The sequence below is a fragment of the Colletotrichum acutatum genome (assembly GCF_030867785.1).
Source record: "Colletotrichum acutatum strain CBS 112980 chromosome Unknown BDZ83scaffold_5, whole genome shotgun sequence".
Lineage (NCBI taxonomy): Eukaryota > Fungi > Ascomycota > Sordariomycetes > Glomerellales > Glomerellaceae > Colletotrichum > Colletotrichum acutatum.
In genome coordinates, this window is record NW_026848999.1 from 202,043 (window position 1) to 224,831 (window position 22,789).

The following is a 22,789-nucleotide window of genomic DNA, read 5'->3' on the forward strand; positions in this document are numbered from 1 at the left end:
GAACGCGAGGCTATACCCTCAAAAACAAACAAAGAAAAAGACACCACTTGTATTGCAACGAATGGATCGAACCTCGCGAACGGACTTTATACCCCTCATGACACTGATATCTCACGGGAATGGTAGGATGGGCCGGAGGGCAGGAGACGTTGCGTAGAGGGAGAGTTTAGATAGCTAGCTGCGCGAAAAGACGCAAATTGATAATTCGTATTTTCGAGTCCAAGCTGCTCTCGTACGCCATGACTGAATTGAGATCCAGTAAAACCTAGCGCTTACATGTATCATGTTCATGCAGGTAGACGACATCAACACGAGGCTTAATCTTTCAAAGTAGCCGTGGATAGCGGGGAGAATTTTGAATACGGCAGAGAATTCTATGTCTTAATCATTCATGGTCAACATCAAAATGCCAAAATGTGCCTATGCTGCGCCTGAGAAAATGCTTGTAGACTGGTCAACGCCCGCCCGTAAAACCGTCATAATGCCGAATGGCTTGCTCCGCCGCCGCTCCGAGACATGAAAGGTATAAAACTTCTTCTCCCCCAACTTGTCACGACCGTTTCCCCCTTGCCTCATGAATGTTTACTTATCAAACGCAGTGGAGCATGTGCATCGTGTTCCTGGACCCTAGCCATGTTTGATGGTCTTCTCGTCCGTCGTATCCCTATAGGTATGTCTAGTTCCACACCAACACATATATCATGTGCAAGCCCCTCTCGTCGGCTTCTCAATGTGGCATCAGCCCGATACCGCCGCCGCCACCGCCGCCACCTCTCTTTCCCTTGGAGAAGTAGCTGGTCACGGCGCTGTTCCTCGAAGTTGATGTTCCGCCGCTGCTTCTTCTGTTTGCCCCGCCAGAAGCCTTCTTCTTGGTGACGCCGCCTCCTTGCTTCTTGCTTGCCCATGAGCTGGTGCCCTTGCGGCCCCCTGATCTCCGACCGCCTCGAGCGCCACCACGCCCCCTCGTCGAGGTTGACGATGAGGCTCGGCTCGGAGGTGCCGTGTCTAGTTCCTTCATCCGCTGGTTCCACTCCTGGACAGAAGGCGCGAGGGGAGGCGGTCCACTACTAAAATACTTCGAAGATTCCTCTTCCTCTTTCTCGTCATCCATGTCTTCGTCCTCGTCGGAGCTGATCAAATCGACGATACTTTGCTCTTCAGCTTCCATGTCTTCGTCTTCGTCCGCAAAGCTGAGCATTGCCTTGTAGTTACTGTGAAAACGCTTGATCAGGGGCACAAATTTACTGCCAAACTTATCCACCTTTTCTGGCTCGATCCCAGGAATTTGTCGCATATGAGGAAGAGTCTCTGTCCACCGGATAGCCATTTCTTGGAAACTCTTCTCGGAAAAGAGAGGCTTCCGGAGCCCTTGCGAATTTCGCAGAGACTCCTCAAGCTGCTTGGCCTCCTGGACGAAATTGTGGACGACGTCTTGGTGCAATTCGTCAAGTGCCCCCAGTCGTATGTCTTCCTCGATACGGGGCCCAACCGGCTTGGAGGCATTCCCACGTTTACGAGGTGGGGGCAGTGGCTCGAATCCGTCGTCGGATTCGTTGTCGGACATGACAAAGCCATCCTTGATGTAGCCGTTTGCGTGTAGTGAGAGACTTTGGTCTTCCATCTCTTGCCTCAGTACTTCGTCTTCCTCGTCGGAATCAATGACAGTCGCAAGAGATTTTCCCTTTGACCTCTTGTCTTGCGTTCTTCGAGCTTGCGCTGGCGAAGACACGTTGGTCGAAGGTGGCAGACGTCTTCTCGGCGGTTCTTCATCCAGATCCTGCTCTTCATTCTTCTTGCTCTTTTGGGTCCGCTTTTTGGGTTTTGGTGCCAATGGTTCCCTATTCCTATCAGAAACCTGGACTGATAACAATAGCTTGCGGCGGCCATTGAGAAACATGTGGGCGTTGCGACCAGGCTAAGAATGTGTTAGATCTACTGAATAGAGCCAGATATGAGCAGCAGAGCAACTTACGATGAGATATTGGATCGCAATACCGGCCCTCTTGTTCACCACATTCTCCTCCTCTAGGGCCTCCTCAGCTGTAAGTCTATCGATGATGCGTTCGAGTTCATGTTTCTTCATCCCCTTTGCGATACCATGAGGATCGTCGGGATGCGGATCAATGGTCTTTTGGTACTTCTTCCCCATCAGAATTTCGCTGCACTGATTTATAGTCAAGCGTTCGTGAAGTTGGATGGTCTGTATAGCTCCAACGGCAAGTTCAGAGAAGTCTTGCTGCTCAAAGACAGCGCCTGCTCGACAGTTGTCACAGGTCTTATCGCACTCTTCAGAGTTAAACTGTTCGCCAAAGTAGCGAAGAATCTCAACACGGCGACAGTCTTCCCGGTTGTCGCAGAACGCAGTGACTCGGTTGAGCATCATTCTTTGCCGCTCTTTCTGTGCCTCGCTTCCTTCGCCCTGCGAAATCATCTTCTTCAATGTGGCTACATCCTGATAACCGAAGTATAGAATGCAGTCCGAAGGATTGCCGTCTCTGCCAGCGCGCCCTGTTTCTTGGTAGTAGCCTTCCAAGCTCTTGGGAATCGAATGGTGAATAACGAAACGGACGTCAGGCTTATCAATGCCCATACCGAACGCAATTGTTGCTACAACAACATGGATCCTATCCGCTTGCCATTCTCTCTGTACTCTGATTCTGTCTTCTGGAGTCATCTGCGCGTGGTAGTGACTTGCTTTGACGCCATACTGAGAACGCAGCTTCTCGGCGACTTGCTCTGCAGTTTTTCTTGACAAAGTGTAGACAATTCCACATTGTCCGTCGTACTTGGACATGATCAAATCAGCGATCTTGTGGATCAGCTCCTTCTCTTTCCGTCGAACCTCGTACGTGAGATTTGGCCGATTGAAGCTCTGACTAAAAACCTGGCAGCTGTCCATGCCTAGGTTATGCTTAATGTCGACGATGACGTTCTGAGTCGCTGTCGCCGTAAGTGCAATAATAGGGACCGTGGGAAAATGGTTGCGGAGTTTGCCTAGTGCCTTGTAGTCTGGTCGAAAGTCGTGACCCCATTGACTGACACAATGTGCTTCGTCAATTACGATGCGTGCAAGCCGCTTATTGGAGTAAAGACTGGTCAGGGCCCTCATGAAGTTGTCACTGTTGTTCAGCATCTCCGGCGTGACGTAGAGCAACTGAATGTAGAGCTCTGGACTCCTCTCTTTGAAAGAAGAGAAGATCTGACTTCGCTTCTGAGAACTCGTCTCGCCATTGAGCGAAACAGCTTGGATATTGACAGCTGACATGTGATCCACCTGGTCTTGCATAAGACTGAGCAGAGGGGAAACGACAATCGTAATTCCCCTCGTCTTTCCGCTGGTAACAATAGCTGGAAGTTGGTAGCAAAGGGATTTGCCGCCTCCAGTTGGCATCAACACAAAAGCATCTTCGCCTCCGAGTGTAGCGTTGATAGCCTCAAGCTGATTAGAGCGAAACCCTCTCATCCTGAATCTGTCTTTCAAAGCCTTCCTCACGTCTGCTGACCAGGGATGTTTCATCAACTCCGGTGGCATTGACAACTTCGCTTTAGAAGGCTCTCTCTTCTTCAGTGATTCAACTGCTTTCAAAGGCTGAACAGCATTGCCCGATGTCGAAGCCAGTGCACTGCGGCCTTTCGTTGTTTCAGCAGATGAAGACTGCCGGAGCTCGAAGTCATGAGCCAGTGCAAGCATGTCCGCGTCTGCATCATCGCCGTAATCGCTGGACATATCTTGAGCACGAGGACCCGCTTTCTTGGGAGGACTCTTCCGATTTGGTGTCGGCCTAGACGCAGGTGGCTGAGGAGGGATGAGCGCGCCATAATCGTCTTCAATATCATCGAAGAATTCATCTTCGAACTCATCACGTCGACGGGACTTAGCACTTGGTGCAATGGGTTTCGCACTCCTTGGAGCTGGCGGTCGACTCCGGGGAAATGGCGGGGGCGAGTGATCCCTCGGGTCAGTAAGCCTTGACGACCCGGGGAACTGTGTCTGGTGAATGACTTGACTATCCATCTCCGAGGGTCCTGGCATATCCCTGGATGCCCTAGAAGACATTTTATGGCCAGGCTGCGTGCTCATGACCACGGACTTAGATCTGCGGTATTCTTCGATGAAGGTTTCGTCCACTATGCCAACGCCAGGGAGAAGTTCATCGATCGACTGCTCCAAATCTTTAACTTTGTCGGCGATTTCATCTAGGCGGTTCTCTTCCTCTTCAGTATCGCGACCTTCGCTGTATGCATCGGCAATCTGCATTGCGAGAGACTCTCTCTCATCTTCAAGTGCTGCATGTGCATTAAGCAGCTCGGAAACTTCCTCCAGCCCGGCCTGTTGTTTCAGCAGCAATTCCTTTCCGGTCTTAAGTTGTGCACGATCTTCTTTAGTGCCTTCTCGTAAGACCCTGGCATAGTCCTTCAGATTCTGATCGCGCTGGTCTTGAATCATCTTCTCCCTGGCCTTGAGGGAGTCTCTATTGTTTAGAATGAACTTGAGCACAGCAGACTTTTGCGTCTGTGACGAGGTGCTTTGCTGGGACGTGGATTTCGTGGGTTCATTTCGAGATGGCGAGGGCGCATAGTTCGTCTCGTCTGGCGCCTCATGGTTTTCCGGTCGTAGCACTGATGAGGCAGGCTTGGAGGGCGTTTCAGGAGCAACAAGCCCATCAGATAGCATGGTATCGTCGAGGGGAATCGATGCAGGCCTTGACCTCGGATTCGTAAGCGGCATAGTCGAGCCTGTATGGCGGCTTGGTGTAGCAAGAAGCTCTTCATCAAGTTCCCCGTCATCGAACTCATCGTCCGTATCTTGTATTACCCGAGGTTTGCTGCGTTGCTTCTTTACTTGGAGATCCAGTGAACCGACTCTGGGGTTCGACTCCGGACTAGACGATATCCGTAAAGCCTTGCTTGGTGTCCGACCAAGCACCTGCTGACCTCCCGAAGCCATAGGTAATCGTCGCGGTGTGCCGTTCCCACTAGGCTCTTCGGACAATCTGTAGGTACGCTGAGTCCGACTGATTGTTTGTGTAATGGTCCGCTCTTCAATGACCCCTTTGTCGGTAGTCGCTCGACGAATACTAGAGGGAATCGTCCTCGGTCCCTTAACCGAGCGACTACCCTTTGGTGCAGGTGTTCCCAACGTCTTGTAGATGTCTGGAAACTCGTCCGAATCCGACTCCAAGTCACCCGCTTTGCTCATCTCGGTGCTCTTCCGCTTCTGACCTCGTTTTCTCGGTGGCTCCGATATTGACGCATGTGCCTCGTTCCATATAGTGACTCCATCATCAAACCCCACTGAGTCTGATGACAAAACGGTATCGTTACCGGTCAGGTCGAGAATTTCGTCATCGTCGTCGTCGAGAAAGTCCGGCGTGGGTGCCGGCGCCGGGTTGCGTCTTCCATCCTGCGAAGATGACGGGGCAGCCCGGTTCCGTTCGTTCTCTGCATCTACAGTAGGTCAGTCAGTGTACTTTCAGATGGACGGTCTGTACTTACCCTCTTGCCGAAGCTTAGCTGTGTAAGCTTGCTGGAATCTGCCACCACTTGTCGTCGAAGACGGCGTCAACAGCTGCTGAGGCGGCGGCTGCTGTTTCACTGCCAACGAGGGCTTTCTAGGCCTCGTGGAAGATGTCAATCTCGCCATGGATGCGGAATTTCCCCTTGTTGCCACCCTAGAGTCCCGTGGCTGTTCCACCGCGTCCAGGACATGAAGTGCAGGTCCAGCATGCGTCTGGCCAGGTATTGGCTGGTGATTTGGTCGAGTTGGAAGCTCTTGTTGGGAGCTTGAGCTACCGAAACGGCTCTGAGACTGTGAAGACTCGGCACCGGAGGGGTCGCGGGCTGGTGGAAAGGCTAGATCGGTTGGTTTAGATAGCGCGACGTTGCTTAGCAGCCAGGAGAGATGGTCCCCAAAGTTGTTTCGAGTCATTTATCCGACTGCAGGTAGTTTACCTGGGGTGTTCCGAACGTCATTGGGAGACGTTTCTGGGCACAGATGAGGCTCTTTGGTGATCGTTGCAAGATTCGTCGTTGGTGTTTACACCCGGTCCGTCACGTTGAAGGTGCCGACCGCGTTTGGTCCCCCACCCACTTTAGCTAGCGTGTTGTCGCGTCTTGGCTTAGTCATTTCTCAAGCTGCATCCCGTCTTCACGTGATCTGGCGCTCAGCTATGGGTTAGGCCCATTTGTCGACAACACTTCTCCTGCAGCCAATCACACTCGCTCAACATCCCGATGCTGTGTTCGCATGACGATAAGCATGTTAGTAGTTATGATCACCTTGCCTTCAAATTCACTCCACGATTGGGCTGGGTATGGGTTTCATTGACATATGCTTAGGAAAATTTGTAACGTAGATGGTTGGCAGACCGCAGCCCTACTTGATATGGGCTAAGATAACGTACTCGAATATCTTTTCGAATTAACACTCCGTATGTTGTGGGTGACTGGAATGTTCTTGCATCCACCTCCGTCCCGTTAGAGTCCTCATAGCTACAGTGATTGGACGAAGGCGCCATTGCTGCATAAATACCTCCTTTCTTGATACCAAAAATTTCCTCCTACAATGCTCCTGGCAACAGTGTGAGCACAGTACTTCACACACAATCCCTGTGGCGCATGCGCAGGACGATGGTTTAGGTAGCTATACACTCAATTCCTATGCACCACGTACCTGAGCAGCGCGTTAGCTTCTCCGGACGAAACATTGTCCCTCTTATCTTTCAGACTCTCAGTGGAAAGAATGAATGGAAGGACGGGATGATGTGGAGGTGGAAAGGAAGATCAGGAGAGTGGGGAGGTGCTTACCTACCTTAGGTAGGGTGTGGACAGAACGGCGGCACTCCGGCACTCCGGGAAGCTGCCGGTTCCATTAAGATCCACGATTCCGCAGGTAGGACAGGGGGCATACAGACAAGTCTGTTTGTAAGGCAGGTACGCCTCCCTCCTCTTATGCATGGTGTACGTTTTAAGTGTCAGCAAACTTCACACTTGGGCACTCACTTGGGCTTTCACTCACTGATCCCTGGTTGAGTTACAATTTCTAGCACTCAATCAATATTATATTCAGTACATTGGAGTCGCAACAGGTCAACCCCCAGTACAAATTTTCAACAAACAAAGTCCAAGAGCAGTTGTAGATGGAGCTTAGATTGCGCAAAACGGAATTATTTACTAAGAATGCCAACAGTGGATATCATTTTTGCCCGTTCCATACTCCAGACAGACCCCCAAAAAGCCAGTCTACCGGGCTCGAACCTTAGTCAAAACATGCGAGCTATGAGACAAGAAACCAATCGTAACCAAAAAGTCATGAATCTTCGTGAACGTCCTTGCGCCTAGTGGCGCTGAGCCTTAGGAAGTGGGTGAATCCAAGAAACCAACAGGTTGACAGCAATGTGAATGCAGCCAATGACCCAAAAACCCTTGGCGTAGTTCGTTCCCTGGTCCATGAAGCGGAAGATGATGGCGAAAATGACACCGCCAAAGTTTCCACCGGCACCGGTGACACCAGACACGATACCGTTGGCATAGCTATGGACGTGGGGGATGAGACCAAAGTTGGCGCCGTTACCTGCCTCGTGGAAGACAGCCATCAGGAAGACGAGACCAAACATGGTCGATTCGTTGTGAGGGTTCAGTTGACCGATGAGGATGAGGAGAGCGCCGGTAAGAACGCCGCAAGTCGTGATCCAGCCCTTCTTAAGCCAGAGATTCTGTCCACCGTAGCGGTATAGCAGATCAGACACGACACCACCAGCAGGGCGGGTGATGACGTTGAGAAAACCGAACATGGCAGCCCAGTTGCTGGCACCAGTCTGGCCCAGGGAGGGGAAGTTCTTCAGGTAGTAGGAAGAGAGGATAGCGTTGATTGCCAGCTCGCCACCAAAGGAGCAGCCGTAGGTGGCTACGTGGAAGATTGTTTGAGCAGAGAAGACGACCTGCATGGCCTCCTTGAAGGATGGATTAACGACAGTATCGGCCTGTGCAGTCTCAATCATCTCAGTGCGAGAGAGGGAGGCCTCGTGGTCGGAAACAACACCGTTTTTGCCGTGAGTGCTGTTCTTCTCCTCATCGGATGCCATAGAGTTGTTGTTGCGGTCAGTGATACCGCCAGGAACATCGACCACGTCGGATCGCACAGTGGCATCAACGCCGTGAGAGTGGAGGTTCTCTTGGGCATGGAGGTGGCGATCTGCCCACTTGCCCGTCGGTGTGTCCTCGCACAGCAGGAGAAGACCCATACCACAGCAAAAAAGGCAGATGACGGGCACGATGAAGGTCAACCGCCAAGCTTGGCCGGGGGAGTAGCCACGTGCGTGAACAAAAGAGTCGTAAACTGCAGGCATGACGAAGTAGGTAATTCCGCCACCGGCGTTACCCCAGCCGCCGGCCAGGGCATTGGCGGTTCCAACAACATTCTTATCGAAGAATCCAGTGCACCACACCTGGCAAGGAACAAAAGTGGCACCGAGAACACCGATGAAGAAGCGGGAGATGTATAAGCCTGTAGCGTCCTTGACGAGCGGTGCAAGGCCGATGGGAATAGTGCCGATGAGAAGCAGCGAGCCAAAGACGATACGCGAACCGAAGCGATCACAGGCGGGTCCAGCAATGAGCCGCATGAAGAGTGTTGCGACCAAAGAGACAATGTTGGAGTTTGCGACTTGTGCCGTGGTAAGGTTGAGGTCCTTCTTGATCGTAACCGTCAAAAGAGGCGGGAATGTGTACCAGGCCCAAAACTGTCGTCATGTCAGTTCACATGCACGGAAGAGACCACTAAGACTTGTACGCACAGCAATCATAAAGCCGAGCCACGAGAAGTGGAAAGCTCGTGCGTAGACATTGAAAATGTTGAACACAGGGATACTACGCGCTTTGCGGTTGATAGGGTTCACCTCGGGTGCCCTCCAGAGAACGGAAAGCTGCATCGTGGTGATGATTACGCTGTTTCCTCGTAGTTTTCGGCGTCGTATAGTTCGGTAAACGTCGTGGGTTCGTGTTAGTCGCCAATGATGACCAACGTAGACGAGATTTCCGAAGCTCGAGGCTTATTCGTAGAACCTGGTTGCTGATGTTGTCGATTGCCTGGATGGTGGAATCTACAACTGTGACTACTGGGAAGGCTCGAGGAGCACTCTTAAATGAATACTTGCAACGGATAGACATATGGTTCTTGAAGATCGAAGACGGTTGATGCATCTCCGGGACAGCAAGACGCTAGACCAGATTAATTCTTCCGCAAGAAATCCCCTGCCCTGCCGCGGGGATACAAGGATGAAGGGGGGGGGCACAAACGCGAGAGTGACGGAGACGTGCTGACGGGATGGAAGGCGGCCAAGAGGCGTAAAGGGACCGGACCACACCAAGTGCGTGGTAGATTTGATACTGAGCAGCAGGCTGGCTGGTCGATCTCTCAGATAAGAATCTGTAGACGGGAGAAAGACGGAGATGACACAATCTTTCCTGTAGCGTAGGTAGGCCGAGACACTAGGGTGATGTCTCGAATGTGAGTGCCGGTGCTGCACGTTGTGCCTCTAATCCTCGATCCAACGCGGTTCCTAAGTCATAGTAACCGGAAGTCAAGGAGAAGCTCGAATAAATGACAGCTCTGAAAGAGCGATTTATTGCTTGAGGGCTCAATACGATGTGAGTGAGAGGCAGCCACGATCTTGACGAGATACAGGCGAATCTACTCCAGAGCCGAGAGGAATGCTGAGACGAACGCCAACGGCGGCGTACTACTTTCCTGGGCCCCGTGAACCAGCTGCTAATATGTTTGTCCCTCAATTGAGAACCGGCTTGAGTATAGCAAAAGGCCTAAACCCGCGCTGTCGCGATTATCAGTGCAACAGGCAGAAGAGCGCAGTGAGGTGATGAGCCAAGACGGGTGGCCTCTGACGCTAGGTTCATATGCCTTATCTCGAGAGTCCTTGCCTTTCTAAGATACTCAGTAAAGTGCTTTAGATGGGGAATGATTGGACGAGGGGGGCAAAGGGAAGGGGGAACAATACGACGAAACGGAGGCTTCTGAGCTTATTGCTTATCTTTGGTAGGCTCACAGAAGGCGCTCAAGATGCAGTTGTGACGGTCGAGTCCACGCCCCACCCCTGGCATCCAAGAGATAAGGAATTAACTCTGGTATCTGACTGGCGAATGCTTAATCGTTGGCGTCGATCTCCGCGGGGCTCATTCGACCATGGATGGCATGTGCGTCAAGCTTGTAGCGATGATTTGGAACCAACCGACTTTGAGGCCTGTAATAATGCTCTCCTGCGTTGTTGGTGACTGAAGGATACAGAATACCAAGTGAGCAACGTTTTGTAAAGGTGAAAGTTGATGGAGTCCTGGCCGGCGACGATTTAACTTCAAGCACTGGCTTGGCTCCCTAGAAAAAAAACTAGACTAGGTAGGGACCTGGGATCGGTCTTTGATATGGACTAGGCCCGTCCAATTGGCACCCGACGGCCGTGTCTTCCTCGATGATAGTGCCGTCTGCGCTAGCTGACGGTCATCACAAAGCGAGGCCAACGTCGTGGAACGATAGTGTCATACTTTGTCATTATTTGACGTTGCAGAGGAATTGACACAACGTTGATCCTGATCATGGACCGCGTGCCGCTTGCTGTTCCTTAAAGACTGGCCAGAAATAAACGGGGTGGCGTAGTCCGGAGACCCGTAACTGGGGCAAGGTTGTGGTACCCTCCGCCGGCTCTCCCTGATACTCTCTTTCCCCACGTTTCGTTGGCCGTGATACTCCCCAGGTGTGATGGGAGTAGCATGATGGGGTCCAGCCGCCAAAGAGCTGATGAAAAATGAGGATGACTAGGGAGGTTTAGGTTGCTAGGTACCTTACGCTGCATTCGGAGGGGGAGGTTGAGTTGAGATAAGATAAAGAGACAACGAAGGCTGGGCAAGAAATGGAAGGTCCTACCTGGCCGCAGAAGATCCACTAACAAAGGGTTCCGGCGGATTATGTCAGCTATTTGAACCCCCACATCGGTCCCATTTGTCTGGTTCAGGTCTTCAGTCTTCCCGTCTCCCGTCGCGACGTGCATACCCCCGGTTTGCCGGCTTCCATTCCCTGCCTTCCACACCCGGCGCGGCGAGGGTCTGGACTTTACTACTCGATTCCGACTTCAAAATCCACGTCCATCAGCCTGAGTTTTGTGGCTGAAATGTTAACATTAGAAGCATCGTGCAAACTGGCGCTACCGCATCTGTCGTGTATGGATCCGGCACAGCGGCCGTGGGTTGCGGGCGTTTTGAACGGCTCTTTCAGCCTCCACTTAACGCGGCAATGCGGACCCCCTTTGCCATTTCCACATGTGTAAGTCAACCTCCGCGGAGTTGTCCAATCCAAGATAACGGCACAACCAACATACAGTCGCCAACCCTCAGTGCACTCAGAGACCCATGCGCCAAGCTGCGGCTGCAAGGACATATCCAGTGCTCTTGCTTGACTTGAGATGAGGGTAAAGGATAAAACCTGTCCGAGGATTTCTTTACCATAGGGCGTTTGTTTGTACTCGACTACATCACAGGTGAAACCTGGGAGCAGGCGTTCAGCATATGTAGCACATTCAGGGCGCAGGAAACGTGACACATATGTAGTGCTGAGCAAGAGCATTTCGTCGGGTGCTCTCTTATCAGACTTACGACGAGCTTTTGTTATCCGGGGTTGAGACGGAAAGAGCCTAATGCTTCAACATTTCACAATGACTGCCATTTCCTGGCCAAGCGGGCCGCACTGGACACCTAACTTCATGCTTTTCTTTCCATTCTGACCGGCGGCAGGGACCTATGTCTAGGTGTTTTCGCCTTTCGCCTAAATCCTGCTTCAAGCCGGCCTCCTTTGGATCCCCGGTCTTTAGAGGACGCCCTTCCATTCAGTCAAGCACGACAAGTTCCGATCACAGCATTGAGAGCTAGCAATCCTACTGGCCTTCGTGAACTTGGCCGGGTCCAGAACTTCCTATCTGGCGCCATCGTGACGACGCTGGTGAAATTTTTGGCTTGTCATGCTCAAGAGCATAACGCCAGAGGACGTGGGGTCTAAGAAGCAAATCTTGATTGTCCGGAGCTCCACGAGCTGGCCAGTAGTGGGCACAAAACTGCCTCCCTCGTCTGAGCAAGTGGATCGAAATTTGTATCTCCGGCTAACGTCCACACCCATATCTTTACTCATGGAGACACCATTGCGTCCAATATTGATTTGAAGATCCGATTAACCTACTTATGTATGGTCTTACGTATCATCTGGGCAAGGTAGGCATTGTTTATCTCTACCAGGAGCGGAGTTACTTGGATTGATTTGTGTTGAGGACAGGCTCTAAAACCAGATCGCTGTCATATCTAAGCCTTCATTCGGGGTACAAAGTAAATGGCAGCTTGTCCGTACATATGTCACCGAAAAGCGGCCATGTGTCTTGTTTCCCAAGTAGTCTCGTAGTCGAGAGGTAACGATTTGTGTCTAGCGGAGCGTTTCGAGCCCGACCATGGATTCGCCACACTCATGATGTATTTGCAATTTCGGGCAATTGCTGAGAAAAGCGTGTCCCAAATCAAGTACTACTTAGCTCAATAGCATGCCACATGGTACGGCCAGGATTTCTCGTAATTGTGTGACCTGGTGTTCTCGCTGACATGCACATCTGACCCAGTTAGCGGAATGATAGGAAAGATGCTTCGTAGCAAAGCGACCACTCATAGGATTCACAGTTCGACGAGAACAGCTTTCATCCGATGTCTTCGAACTGGAGTCTCCGTTCTGACCTGTACGACAGTGTTTAGGTCCCCCCGAAATCTTGGCTGGAGGTTGCTCTCGGCGAACAAAACGTACCATGCGATCTATTCAGTGTTTCTGATGCTGTCTCAACTGCGCCGCTTCACTTCCTGCGTCCGAGACAACAACGGCCAAAGACATTCAATGATATCACAACAGCCCGCGCAAGGCTTTTGTCTCGGCGTTCGCCCGGTTGATCATCATTGTTGTTTTGCAGATGGACCCTCCAGCAAAACGCAATCGCCACCCTTCAACGTCATCTCCTGAGGTCGCCGAGCCATAAGACACGAGACCACGCCCTTCGCCCAATAGCACTGCCAATGTTGAGTTCAGCTGATGCGCCTAGATCTATAGGAGGTTCTTCCAGTTTCTGGACCTCGAAACTGCTTTCCAGAAGTTGGATATGCCGTGATTTCATGAGACAGGCTACCGAATTCCACGTGCTCTCTGGACGTGATAGTAGGTGACCTCAATTTACACCACTTTGGCAAGCCTACGCTAATTGACAATCTCTACCTTTGCAGAGGGCTGAATTCCCATGTTAACACTAAGGCTGTTCCAATGCCACCCTCGAAGACCCCTGCGCCGTGGTAGCGAGGCAAATCCCATTCCTGGCCATCTCATCGAGAGAGACACACCTCACGAGGCAAACGATACACAGGTTTGAGCTCTTCATCCTCAGGGATAGCTGTCATGACTGGCGATTAGAGAGACTGGCCGTTGTCTCTCGGTTTATTAATCAGGTGCCCTCCCTCGTACTTTGGAACCATTCACGTGGAAGACGAAATGTTCCTGTGCTCGAATTCGTGTCTGACGGTGTTTACCATCCGAATGGCCTTGATCAGTGCTTCCAGGCCGCACTTTCTACGCCTCAAATGAATATCACTCGCAATTTCTGTGTGTGGCAGACGAGAGACAAGAGACGGTCATGGCTTCACTGGACTGTACGAAGCTTAGACATGTAACAAGCATACGAACCCATTCAACTCATTTAGACACCTGACATTTTGATCAGGGATAGTTTCACAGCCATGTCAACGCCGTTACCTGCACGAGTCAGGTCTTTCCTCATGACCATGTGTGAGATACTACATGCGTACAACTAGACATCTCAACATATCTGCCCGGTATGTTTCCAGTGGGCCAACCTCCGTCTTACCTTACTACCTCCAAGGTCCAGTAAGTTGACCATTATTCTCAGCATTGGAACTACTTCAGAAGCCATGTACCCTATAGCACTTGATACTCTGGGACTATACCACTCCATGTTTATATTCTTCAAACTGCTACTAGGGGACCCGCTGAAGACCGTGGAACCTCCTCCCCCCCCTCCTCCCTCGCCCTCCATCTATAACTGTTCACGGCCCTCGACCCGTCACCAACCATCAGGCAGGATTCCATCCGCCCGGCTAGCTCAATCGGTAGAGCGTGAGACTCTTAATCTCAAGGTTGTGGGTTCGACCCGTAAGCATCATCCGTCAGCTGAAAACATCAAGAACAGCATCACTAACAATAACCAGCCACGTCGGGCTCAATTCCCGTCAGCGATTGACGCAAAGACTTCTTTTTTCGTTTTCCCCTTCGCTCTCGCCTCTTTTGACATTACTTGAGAATCTCTTGGATTGACATGTGCAGTCAGCTTTCCTTCCCGCGAGGAGGCTTGGCTCGACTCACCACCGTTGTATGTGTGCGTTTAGGGCTTTGGGCAGATCCTTATCACAGGCTGGGATGTGGTAGTTGAAGTGTGAGCTTATTCGGTGGGTCCCTGTCGATGACACTCCGGGCGTCACTGGCATCCCTCTCCTGCACGTAGATCGTCCACTATCTTTGTTAGTGACTTCTTGTGGTCTAGTAGAATCCTCTATGTTTTGGTGCCATGATGACTACAGCGTCTGTGGTTTCGTGGAGTGGTGCCTGAGTTGATATGGTATACCAAAACGGGAACGTTGAGTTACTTTCAGGTAACTCGTCTTGCACGTGATCGAAACTTGCTGATTGTAAATCAGTGCCCTCAACTTTGAGAAATCATCCGCTGGTAGCTCATCTCGGTCCATTGGAAAGCTGATAGGGTTCTGTCTGGCGGTGGGCTGATCATATGTATAGAGTGTGAGGATTCATTGAAGCATTCCGACCCACTCGTACCGAGCGCTGGGCTCGTGGCAGGCGAGGAACTCTGTTTTGCCCTCTTGCAATACTTCTAGACGCTATGGTTCAGTGCCACAACGGAATTTGTCAATATTTTGTAGCAAAAGCAATCAATGGCTTTGTGTTTACTCCGTTGATGTACCTTGGTCGGCAGGGACCTTCACGCATGCTGCAGCCGATGGGACCATTCGCTTCTCAGAACTAAAGCGACATTGTTACATGAATATTAACCAGACTCCTACCAGTTTCAAAGTAAACGCAGCATATTCTCCGGACACTGAGGGTGTGAAATCATGGCCGAGAGGTCTGATCGTCTGCTGATGTTACTAGTTCATCTCGTCACAGCAGGTTGACCAGAGGAAGTTCCATGTGTAGTCAGCTGAACCGGGCAAGTCAACACCCTATACTACCTCAATCTTAGTGCTCTACTACTGTCTTTGTTGGGACTTCTTGTCCTGGCAATTTTTGGAAACGGAGGTGGACGGCGAGGATACTAGACTCCGTAGTTGACACTCATAGCGTACACGACCCCAAGGACTTAGTCGTTCAATGGCTCGAAACCGATTTCTGCTTGTACTCGGGCACAGGCGAAAGAGAGTCTATTTACTCACATACGTCTCTCTTCTAAAAGCAAACGCTGAACAGGGCCGCTCTTAACTGACTGTTAGAGACGAGCGTCCGACGTTTGTCTCTGTTACAAATATTTATCCGGTGATGATGTGTTCATGCACATCCTCAGAAGGCCGACGGCGAGGAACATAGCCGCCATAAAGCTGGGAGGCTGCCATCTATACTCTTCGAGGAGGGACTTGTAGCAACCTGGTAAGATATGCTAGGTTGACCTTGGAAAACACTCCGAGAGGAGCCGAAGACACTATCAGGAGAGCACTACAACTTGAATAACTTCAGGAGATAAGTTCGGCGTTCAGACTGGCATGCGTAGCAGAAATTTTACTACTGAATGGAGAAAGACTTTCTCAAGACGACGTGACTTGCTAAGCAAGCGCCTATCAAAAGCACACCCTTCTGAGTACACGAAGCCGCGTCTCCAAGCAAAAGCATGGCAGTGGAAGGGACAAAGTGATGCCATGGCCATATGCTCCGTTTCAAGGGGCGCAACCATCCACGGAACTGACACCATCAGCACGAACCAGGCATGATTCATGACCTTTAGCACATCGAAGTGAACCATTCACGTTGCAGCAGTTCGCGATAGTCCTGCTCCTGCTACAACACGGCCGAGTTCCAGTCAAGTTTGAGATCGTTCTCTTAGGCTCCCCTTGGACGGGCACCGCCAACAAAACGTGTCACGCAAGCAGGCCGGGTTCAGGACCGTGGCAGACATGATCGAAACGGACGCTGAAATGCGTTTCTCGCGGACTCAAGGGGCAGACGCGCGCTTACCTATTGCCCACAAACCCAGCGCCCCGGACCCGGATACCCAGGGAGAATGATTCCCTACGCTTGACTCTCAGCTGCATGGAATCTCAGCTGACCGGACTGGCTCGACGGGCATTGACCAGTTCTTCAATATACGACCGCAATACCGCACGCGCAGCTTTCGAACAAGGTCGACCCCTCCCAATGATTGGGAAAATAGATGGTTTCCCCGCCATTCAGAAATGTGAGACGGTATTGCTGGCGTGCGTGAAAGAACCTTTTAACCCGGGCAACGATGTCGCCATGGGGGGTGTTGCGGTAGTCGGTACTGCCGCGCCGGAAAGCCACGCATACTCCCACAGCGTTCCTCCCGAGATGAGGAAGCCGAAAGTATAATACATTGCAGACGCAGACGCAGACGCACTCTTTTGATTTCCTTTATATTGAGAATAGGTTTCCACACTGGCGCCGCTTTTTCCGTAATCGTATTGGATACACGTGAAGAATCCGAGCCCTTTCGTCTTGCAGCTTCTCTTCATCATCGATAACACCTAACGACGGAGCCCTCGTTGTGTGCAGACAGAGAGCAAATCCGGAACCGCCGGAGTGGCCGGTCTCAAGAGGGCAGAGATGCTGCCGTACCGGTAGGTGGTGACAGAATCCGAAACAAGGGCCGCCAGGATAGATTGAAGAATCATAGAACGCTCAATTCGCGTGGTAACGAACACGTCCAAGGAAAAAGAAGAAGGAAAAAGCAAGCACTGCTGCATACGGATACCTCGCACTCAGCAAACGGAGTACTCCTGGAAAGGTTTCAACAAGTCTGATCCCGGACCGCCGGACTCCTTACAGAGTTTCCAACCGTCTCCAGAAAAATTGGAGTTGCAATCTAAATCGGCCGAGTCATGAGCCAGTTCGTGTCAGGTTTCTTATTCTGATTCTTGAAAAAGGCCTGCCCTTACTCCGTACTCCCTGTGTAAAGAAAAACAAGAAACACCGTCCTGGCGCGAGCTGCCGCTGCCCTCATATTGTTGTTGAAGATTCTTGAAGATTGCCGTGGGGAAGGAACAGAGGGGCCTTGAATGATCTGGCGTTCGTTTGTCGTCGGTTGTTGGAGCCAGACCCCGACCGCCACCTTCCTGAACCCGAGTCCGACCGGGTCCGGGAAAATCGCAGCCGTTGACAGCCGGGGGCTTGCTTTGTGGGTTTTGATCGGCGGCTCTTTGTAAATTGCCTGAACAATGAGCGTTAAAGAACAAACAAAGAGGCCGTTGTCGAAATTGATTGGGCAGGTGTAATTTCGAGGAGCAATAACAAGACAATAGCAAAACGTCAACTAGCTTCACGGGGTAGAATTGTCGGTACCAAGCTGTAGGATCGCTGTTGTGGTTGCAGACCCATGCACCCTTAGTCTACACAAGAAGTCAGCCGAAACAGTGTGCTGGGGCCTAGGCGTGGTAGGGCAGTCGTGCCTGAAAATCCCACCTGTTCACGTCAGACAAGCTGCGGCCGTCCTATGACAGCTGCAAGGTTATCTGATCGGCATTTCACCTTTTACCCCAATGAGATCGACATGTCACAGAATTCAATTGAACCATTGGAAAGAGGACTCAGAGCATTGTAAAAAGTTGTTTTCTTTTTCTTTAGAAACAGACTGAATCGTTCTCTCTCACATTATCAACTAGAAAGGTATCAACCCGTCCCTCGTGACCACCCACGTCCACGGGGACACTGGTATCGAAAACACAGGAAAACGCCATGTGCGGGGGAGCCCGTTTCCTCAAGGCAGAAATAACACGGAATATCCGAGTCCATTAGCCTCGAAGCCGTGTCACCCGTCTTTTTATCCATTCATGACCAAATATGCACGTTGAAACCCAAAACCAAGCCCAATGCAGTTTTAACAGATGTAGTGAATCCGAGTAAATGCTGCAACGGATGTTGCTTAGAGAAGGGCAGCAACGGCGAGACCACCGAGGACAGCGAAGACACCAGCAGTAGCCTGGGCACCAGCAGCAACACCAGTGACGGTGGCGATAGCAGAGCGGGTAGCAGTGCCAGTGCTGTTAGTAGCAGGGCGAGTGACGCTGGTGATGGTGGAGGCAGGAGCGCTCAGGGTAGCGGGGGTCGGGACAGCGGTGGTGGAAAGAGCGGTGGTAGAGTTGACAATGACGCTCTCAGACTTGGTGACAGAGGCGGAAGCCGAGGCAGATGCGGAGGCGGTAGGAGTGACCGAAACGCTGGCAGCGGACAGGGTGACGGTAGCAGTGGGCGAGGAGGAGACGACGGTGGTGGTGCCGGAGGCAGCGCCCTCGCCAGCGATGATGTGGAAGGGGTTGGAGTACTGGAAGTCGACGGTGGGGTTGGACTCAGACTTGACGACCAGGCCGTAGAAGGCGTCCTTGCCGAGAGTGCTGGGGATGGTCCAGGTGTACTTTCCAGCAGAGTTGGGGATGCCGGCTGAGAGCGTGTTAGTTCTCCTTCCTGATCCCATCGCACATTGGCCGCCAGGAGGATGGTAGATATCTCCGTCACGTCCCATACAGCCAGGAGATTTGTATACTTACAGGCGATGTCCTGAAGAGGAACCTGGGTGTTCTGGGTAGCACCACCGATCAAGCTGATGGAGACGGTGACGTCCTTGAAGGCATCGGGAGCAGTCCACTCGATGGTGTAGGAGGTGCCAGCGTTGATCTGCTCGTTGGGGGTGGGCTTCGTGACGGGGTCGAAGTTGGCGTTCTGGGCCAGAGCGGAGGCAGCGAAGGCCAGGAAGGCAGCGGCGGAGATCTTGAACTGCATTTTGATGGATTGAGTCGACGAGGTCGTGAGTGTTGGAGAGGTGTTGATTAGAAGTTAGGTCTAAAATAAAAAGACGAAAAAAGTCCAGGAACGAGCGACTGGAGGATAGAAAGTGAGAAGGTTGGTTTTGGAAAAAGGGAGAGTGAGGTGTCTTTGCGACGGGTTAATGAATGACTATATTTAAAAGAGTGTCAGGCTGAAGCCAGATGATGAGACGCACAACGGCACGGGGTAAAGTGACTGGGACTTGGGTTGAGGGTAAGGAGGGAAAGAGGAAAGAGAAGGAAAGAGCAGACGACGACAGGAGGGATAGGAAAAGAAGAGGAGGTGAGGTGAGCATGACCCCTGCTAGCACTGCACCCCGAGGGTGAGGGTGGTGAGGTGAACCGTGAGTGCTCCGGGCGCGCGGCAAGGGGGTGCAAGGCAATCCTCCTCTCTTCCGTGGTCTCTGGGGGGGGGGGGTTCCCATTGACATTGACATTCAGCGAAAATACCAGGTTCTACAGGTAAAGAGAGAGAGAGAGGGGTGAGTCGGGGACATCCTGACCCAGTTAGGTAAGGTTCACACAATGGCCTCATGGGCATCATATTGGGAGGGAGTGAAAACCTGGAGAGGCACAGGCACAGGCTGTGATGAAGTGAGGCACAGAAGGGGGAAGCCCAGCAAAGTTGGGCGCAATGCTCCCGCCGTCTGGTGAAGTCGTGCATGCCATCGTCGCAATTGTCGACTGCGCCGCCGACAGCGCAGACATGGGTGTGGAAATTAAAGACGAGATTAACCCGTTCTGATTGGGTGGGACGATTCAAGCCAGGGGGTGTGGACCATTGAATTTCCCTGGCGCAGGCACCTAGGGCCTAGAGGCAGGCACCTCCTTCCCGACTGCAACTTCCTCCATTCTCATGTAAGACAGGTACGTATCTGCATCCCGAGGAAGCACCACCCACCCAGCCAACATCAGTTCTTTCCATCTCCAACCTAACTAAGGTAACGCTCCATTCATCTGACTACGGTGTGAAGCGCGTACGCAGGTTTTCCATCGACAACTCGTAGAGCTGCAGCCTGACGGCATTACATTATTGGCGTGTTCTGCGAGAAGAGCGCCACTGGGTGCCACAATGCGGTGCGGATACTCTCCCAAGTGCAAAGTAACTTTTCCACTCAGTGCAAGGAACAGATCACAACCGAACAGGGCTGAGCCAACGCGCTTTCCGCTTCCTGCTCAGTGGACCGCGATTTCACCCAATGAAGCGACCCGCGCAGCACCTCCCAGGTAACCCACTCGTCCCATTCCAGGGGGTGACGAGACGTCGAGATCTCCCGCAACCCACTTGCCTCCGAATCTGCTCCCACTTGCAGGCGGACACTTTTTTTTTTTTTTTTTTTTGGTGCAGTGGTCCGCCTCAAGGCAACAGTACCACCGTCGAGGCAACCAGAGCTTTCGACAACTACGAATTCGCTTCGTCCTGCAACTCTTGCTGCATCCATTTCGAAATCTCCCCCCATGTTGCGGATACTCACCCATCTCGCGCGAGGCCTCGAAATGGAATGGCTACGTTCCCCAACAGCCGGGATAGGGCGGAACCTACTTGTAGCGTACTGTGTAGGCTCTGGAAACTTGGAAACAAACATCAGGCCTCGAGTGCCACTTCAAGCACAAGGCCAGTCTAGCCTAGGCCGCCAACAAGAGCCAAGTTTCGGGCATGGCGTGCTAGCCCAGGTACATCGAGGAAGAGACGCTTCGCGGCGGAGCCAGAGCATTGTCGACTTGACCTCCAACCAAAGCCTGGACACAACTGGACGAAGTCAAGAACCAAGACGGGGTTGCGGCCAGCATTTCCAACCGCTAAATCGACACTCACAAGGTAGGTAGCTTCACCCACATACCTCTTTGCTCTGGCGGTCTCGCCCCTCGAGGGAATTTCCCCGGCCATCTATCCGTACGGATGTGGTCAACAAACCTGCTATGCTGACATGAAAACTCGTTATTATCCAATTTCCAGCGGTCATTGTTGGTTGTGTCTCTCTCCGATGAGCCCACACATGGCTCAGTTGATGCGACGTTCTGCTACAGCATGTCCCATTCACTGACAAGAGAGCGTTTAAGCTAATTAATTACCTTAACGGGGATCTGGAAATAGACACTGCTGATTGCTCAGTCACATCTCTTCGCCGGTACGTACTGACAGGCACAAACACGGCCACTGCAAGGAACGAAGAAACGGTTCATGGGGCCGCCTGACTTGGCACCAGCCGCTGCCGCCAACTCTCCATCCCTCAACTTTCGCCTACACCTATGCCATCCACCTGGCACCAGTCCGTCTCTCATCCGTCTCCTTTTCACCGCAGTGCTAGACGGCGGACTACTGTCGGCCTGGCGTCAAAGCGGCCACTTAAATTTGCCATGCCGCATCCTCTAGTCTGTGCTACAAACTCTAGTAGTCAGCCAGGGGAAGAGACGTTGGAGATCCTCCCCCGAGGGCCCGAAGTGACGATACATCATGCACAAAAGGATCTTTTGTGTCCTCGGCCCTTCCAGAACCACACGAAGGAGCGACACTAATTGCCAAGCGAGAGCATACTCACAATCCAGCGAGAAAACTCGAATCAATAATGTGTCCGGTTGGCCCATCTTGCAGCTGGGAACCTGTTGCCACCTTGAATTGGCCTTGCGAGTTAATTCGCATCACAGATGAAGCGGATCCAACCAAATCAATTACTTGACGAAGCATCCTATGCACTCCGTTTGTGAGATGTCGCAATCACCGAACACAAGACAGTCTCCCCGCTGGCAGTTGCTCTTCAACCCCTGCGAGCACCACTTGAAGTCTGGAGATACCCATTTCCACGCCGATGACGACTCACACCCTTGTACGCGAAATGTGAGGACATCGTGGACCTGGGGCATCCTGAAGGCAGAACGAATTAGCGGACTGGGCCTCAGCTTCGCGCCCTGGTCAACCCAACGTCCTCCGCTTAGGACAAGCTACTCCAATCAAGACTTCGGACAGAAGCCGAACGGGCGCCGTGAAGTTGAACTCGACTATCTCGTAGCTTTGCGAAAACACCGTCTCTTCGACGACATCTCATATGGTGGCTCGATTACGCACCTCAGCCCTCGCAATGACTTTCAGCTTGCAGTCTTCCGCCCCGTCTCTGCATAATCCGATGTTCTGCTTTCACCACTGCCACAACCCAATTTTGGACCCAAGGAACGACTCGTCCGACGCATCGGGTCGGCCGTCAGCAAGGTCCCCATCGCTTGCGTCCCTTGTCAGAGTTTCAACACCAAACTCTATTACCCATAGTCAGTTAGTCACCGACCTAGCAAGCGATACCCATCCGCAACGAGTCGCAAACCGTGGATCCAAAATTATGGAGGCATTGGCTGGCAGGACATCTGAAGCCGAGAAGCCCCTTGACCTGCCACTACATTCAAGCGACGTCATGGGTCAATGACAGCAAATTCAAGAGCGACAGAAATAGCCTCGCAAAAGGTGGACTCGAACATATCTAACTGAGGCCATTTTCAAAGACACCCAGACCTGGAAAACGCATGCTAGGTTGTGGTCCTTGTTGTACGCTCGGCAGCCGTTGACAAGTTTGCTGTTTCTCTGCAACTCTACGATGCAGTCAGCGTGCCTAGCAGCTCGAATACGGCCGAGGACGGACCACTGGTTTTT

At 52.0% G+C, this 22,789-nt stretch overlaps 4 protein-coding genes and 1 non-coding gene across 5 annotated transcripts; 1 reads left to right on the forward strand and 4 right to left on the reverse strand.

Moving 5' to 3' along the window:
• Positions 1–727: 727 nt before the first annotated feature.
• BDZ83DRAFT_566011 (RecQ family ATP-dependent DNA helicase) lies at positions 728–5,644 on the reverse strand (the record flags this gene model as incomplete). The annotated part of the gene is made up of 3 exons (XM_060503818.1): positions 728–1,915; positions 1,973–5,448; positions 5,497–5,644. The coding sequence occupies 3 exons, from the start codon at positions 5,642–5,644 to the stop codon at positions 728–730; spliced, it is 4,812 nt and encodes a 1,603-aa protein (XP_060370790.1).
• A 1,693-nt stretch (positions 5,645–7,337) lies between these two features.
• BDZ83DRAFT_715426 (nitrite transporter) lies at positions 7,338–8,930 on the reverse strand (the record flags this gene model as incomplete). Its single annotated transcript, XM_060511745.1, has 2 exons — positions 7,338–8,741; positions 8,796–8,930. The coding sequence occupies 2 exons, from the start codon at positions 8,928–8,930 to the stop codon at positions 7,338–7,340; spliced, it is 1,539 nt and encodes a 512-aa protein (XP_060370791.1).
• Positions 8,931–14,192: 5,262 nt separating this feature from the next.
• On the forward strand, positions 14,193–14,255 carry BDZ83DRAFT_t22. The gene has a single exon. It is a non-coding gene; the product is annotated as a tRNA-Lys (tRNA).
• Positions 14,256–18,254: 3,999 nt separating this feature from the next.
• Positions 18,255–19,108, reverse strand: BDZ83DRAFT_646635 (Ser-Thr-rich glycosyl-phosphatidyl-inositol-anchored membrane family-domain-containing protein; the record flags this gene model as incomplete). The annotated part of the gene is made up of 2 exons (XM_060509989.1): positions 18,255–18,769; positions 18,877–19,108. 2 exons carry the CDS (start codon positions 19,106–19,108, stop codon positions 18,255–18,257), a joined length of 747 nt encoding a protein of 248 aa, XP_060370792.1.
• A 1,665-nt stretch (positions 19,109–20,773) lies between these two features.
• Positions 20,774–21,838, reverse strand: BDZ83DRAFT_646636 (uncharacterized protein; the record flags this gene model as incomplete). The annotated part of the gene is made up of 4 exons (XM_060509990.1): positions 20,774–20,952; positions 20,994–21,040; positions 21,290–21,400; positions 21,693–21,838. The coding sequence occupies 4 exons, from the start codon at positions 21,836–21,838 to the stop codon at positions 20,774–20,776; spliced, it is 483 nt and encodes a 160-aa protein (XP_060370793.1).
• Positions 21,839–22,789: the final 951 nt, after the last annotated feature.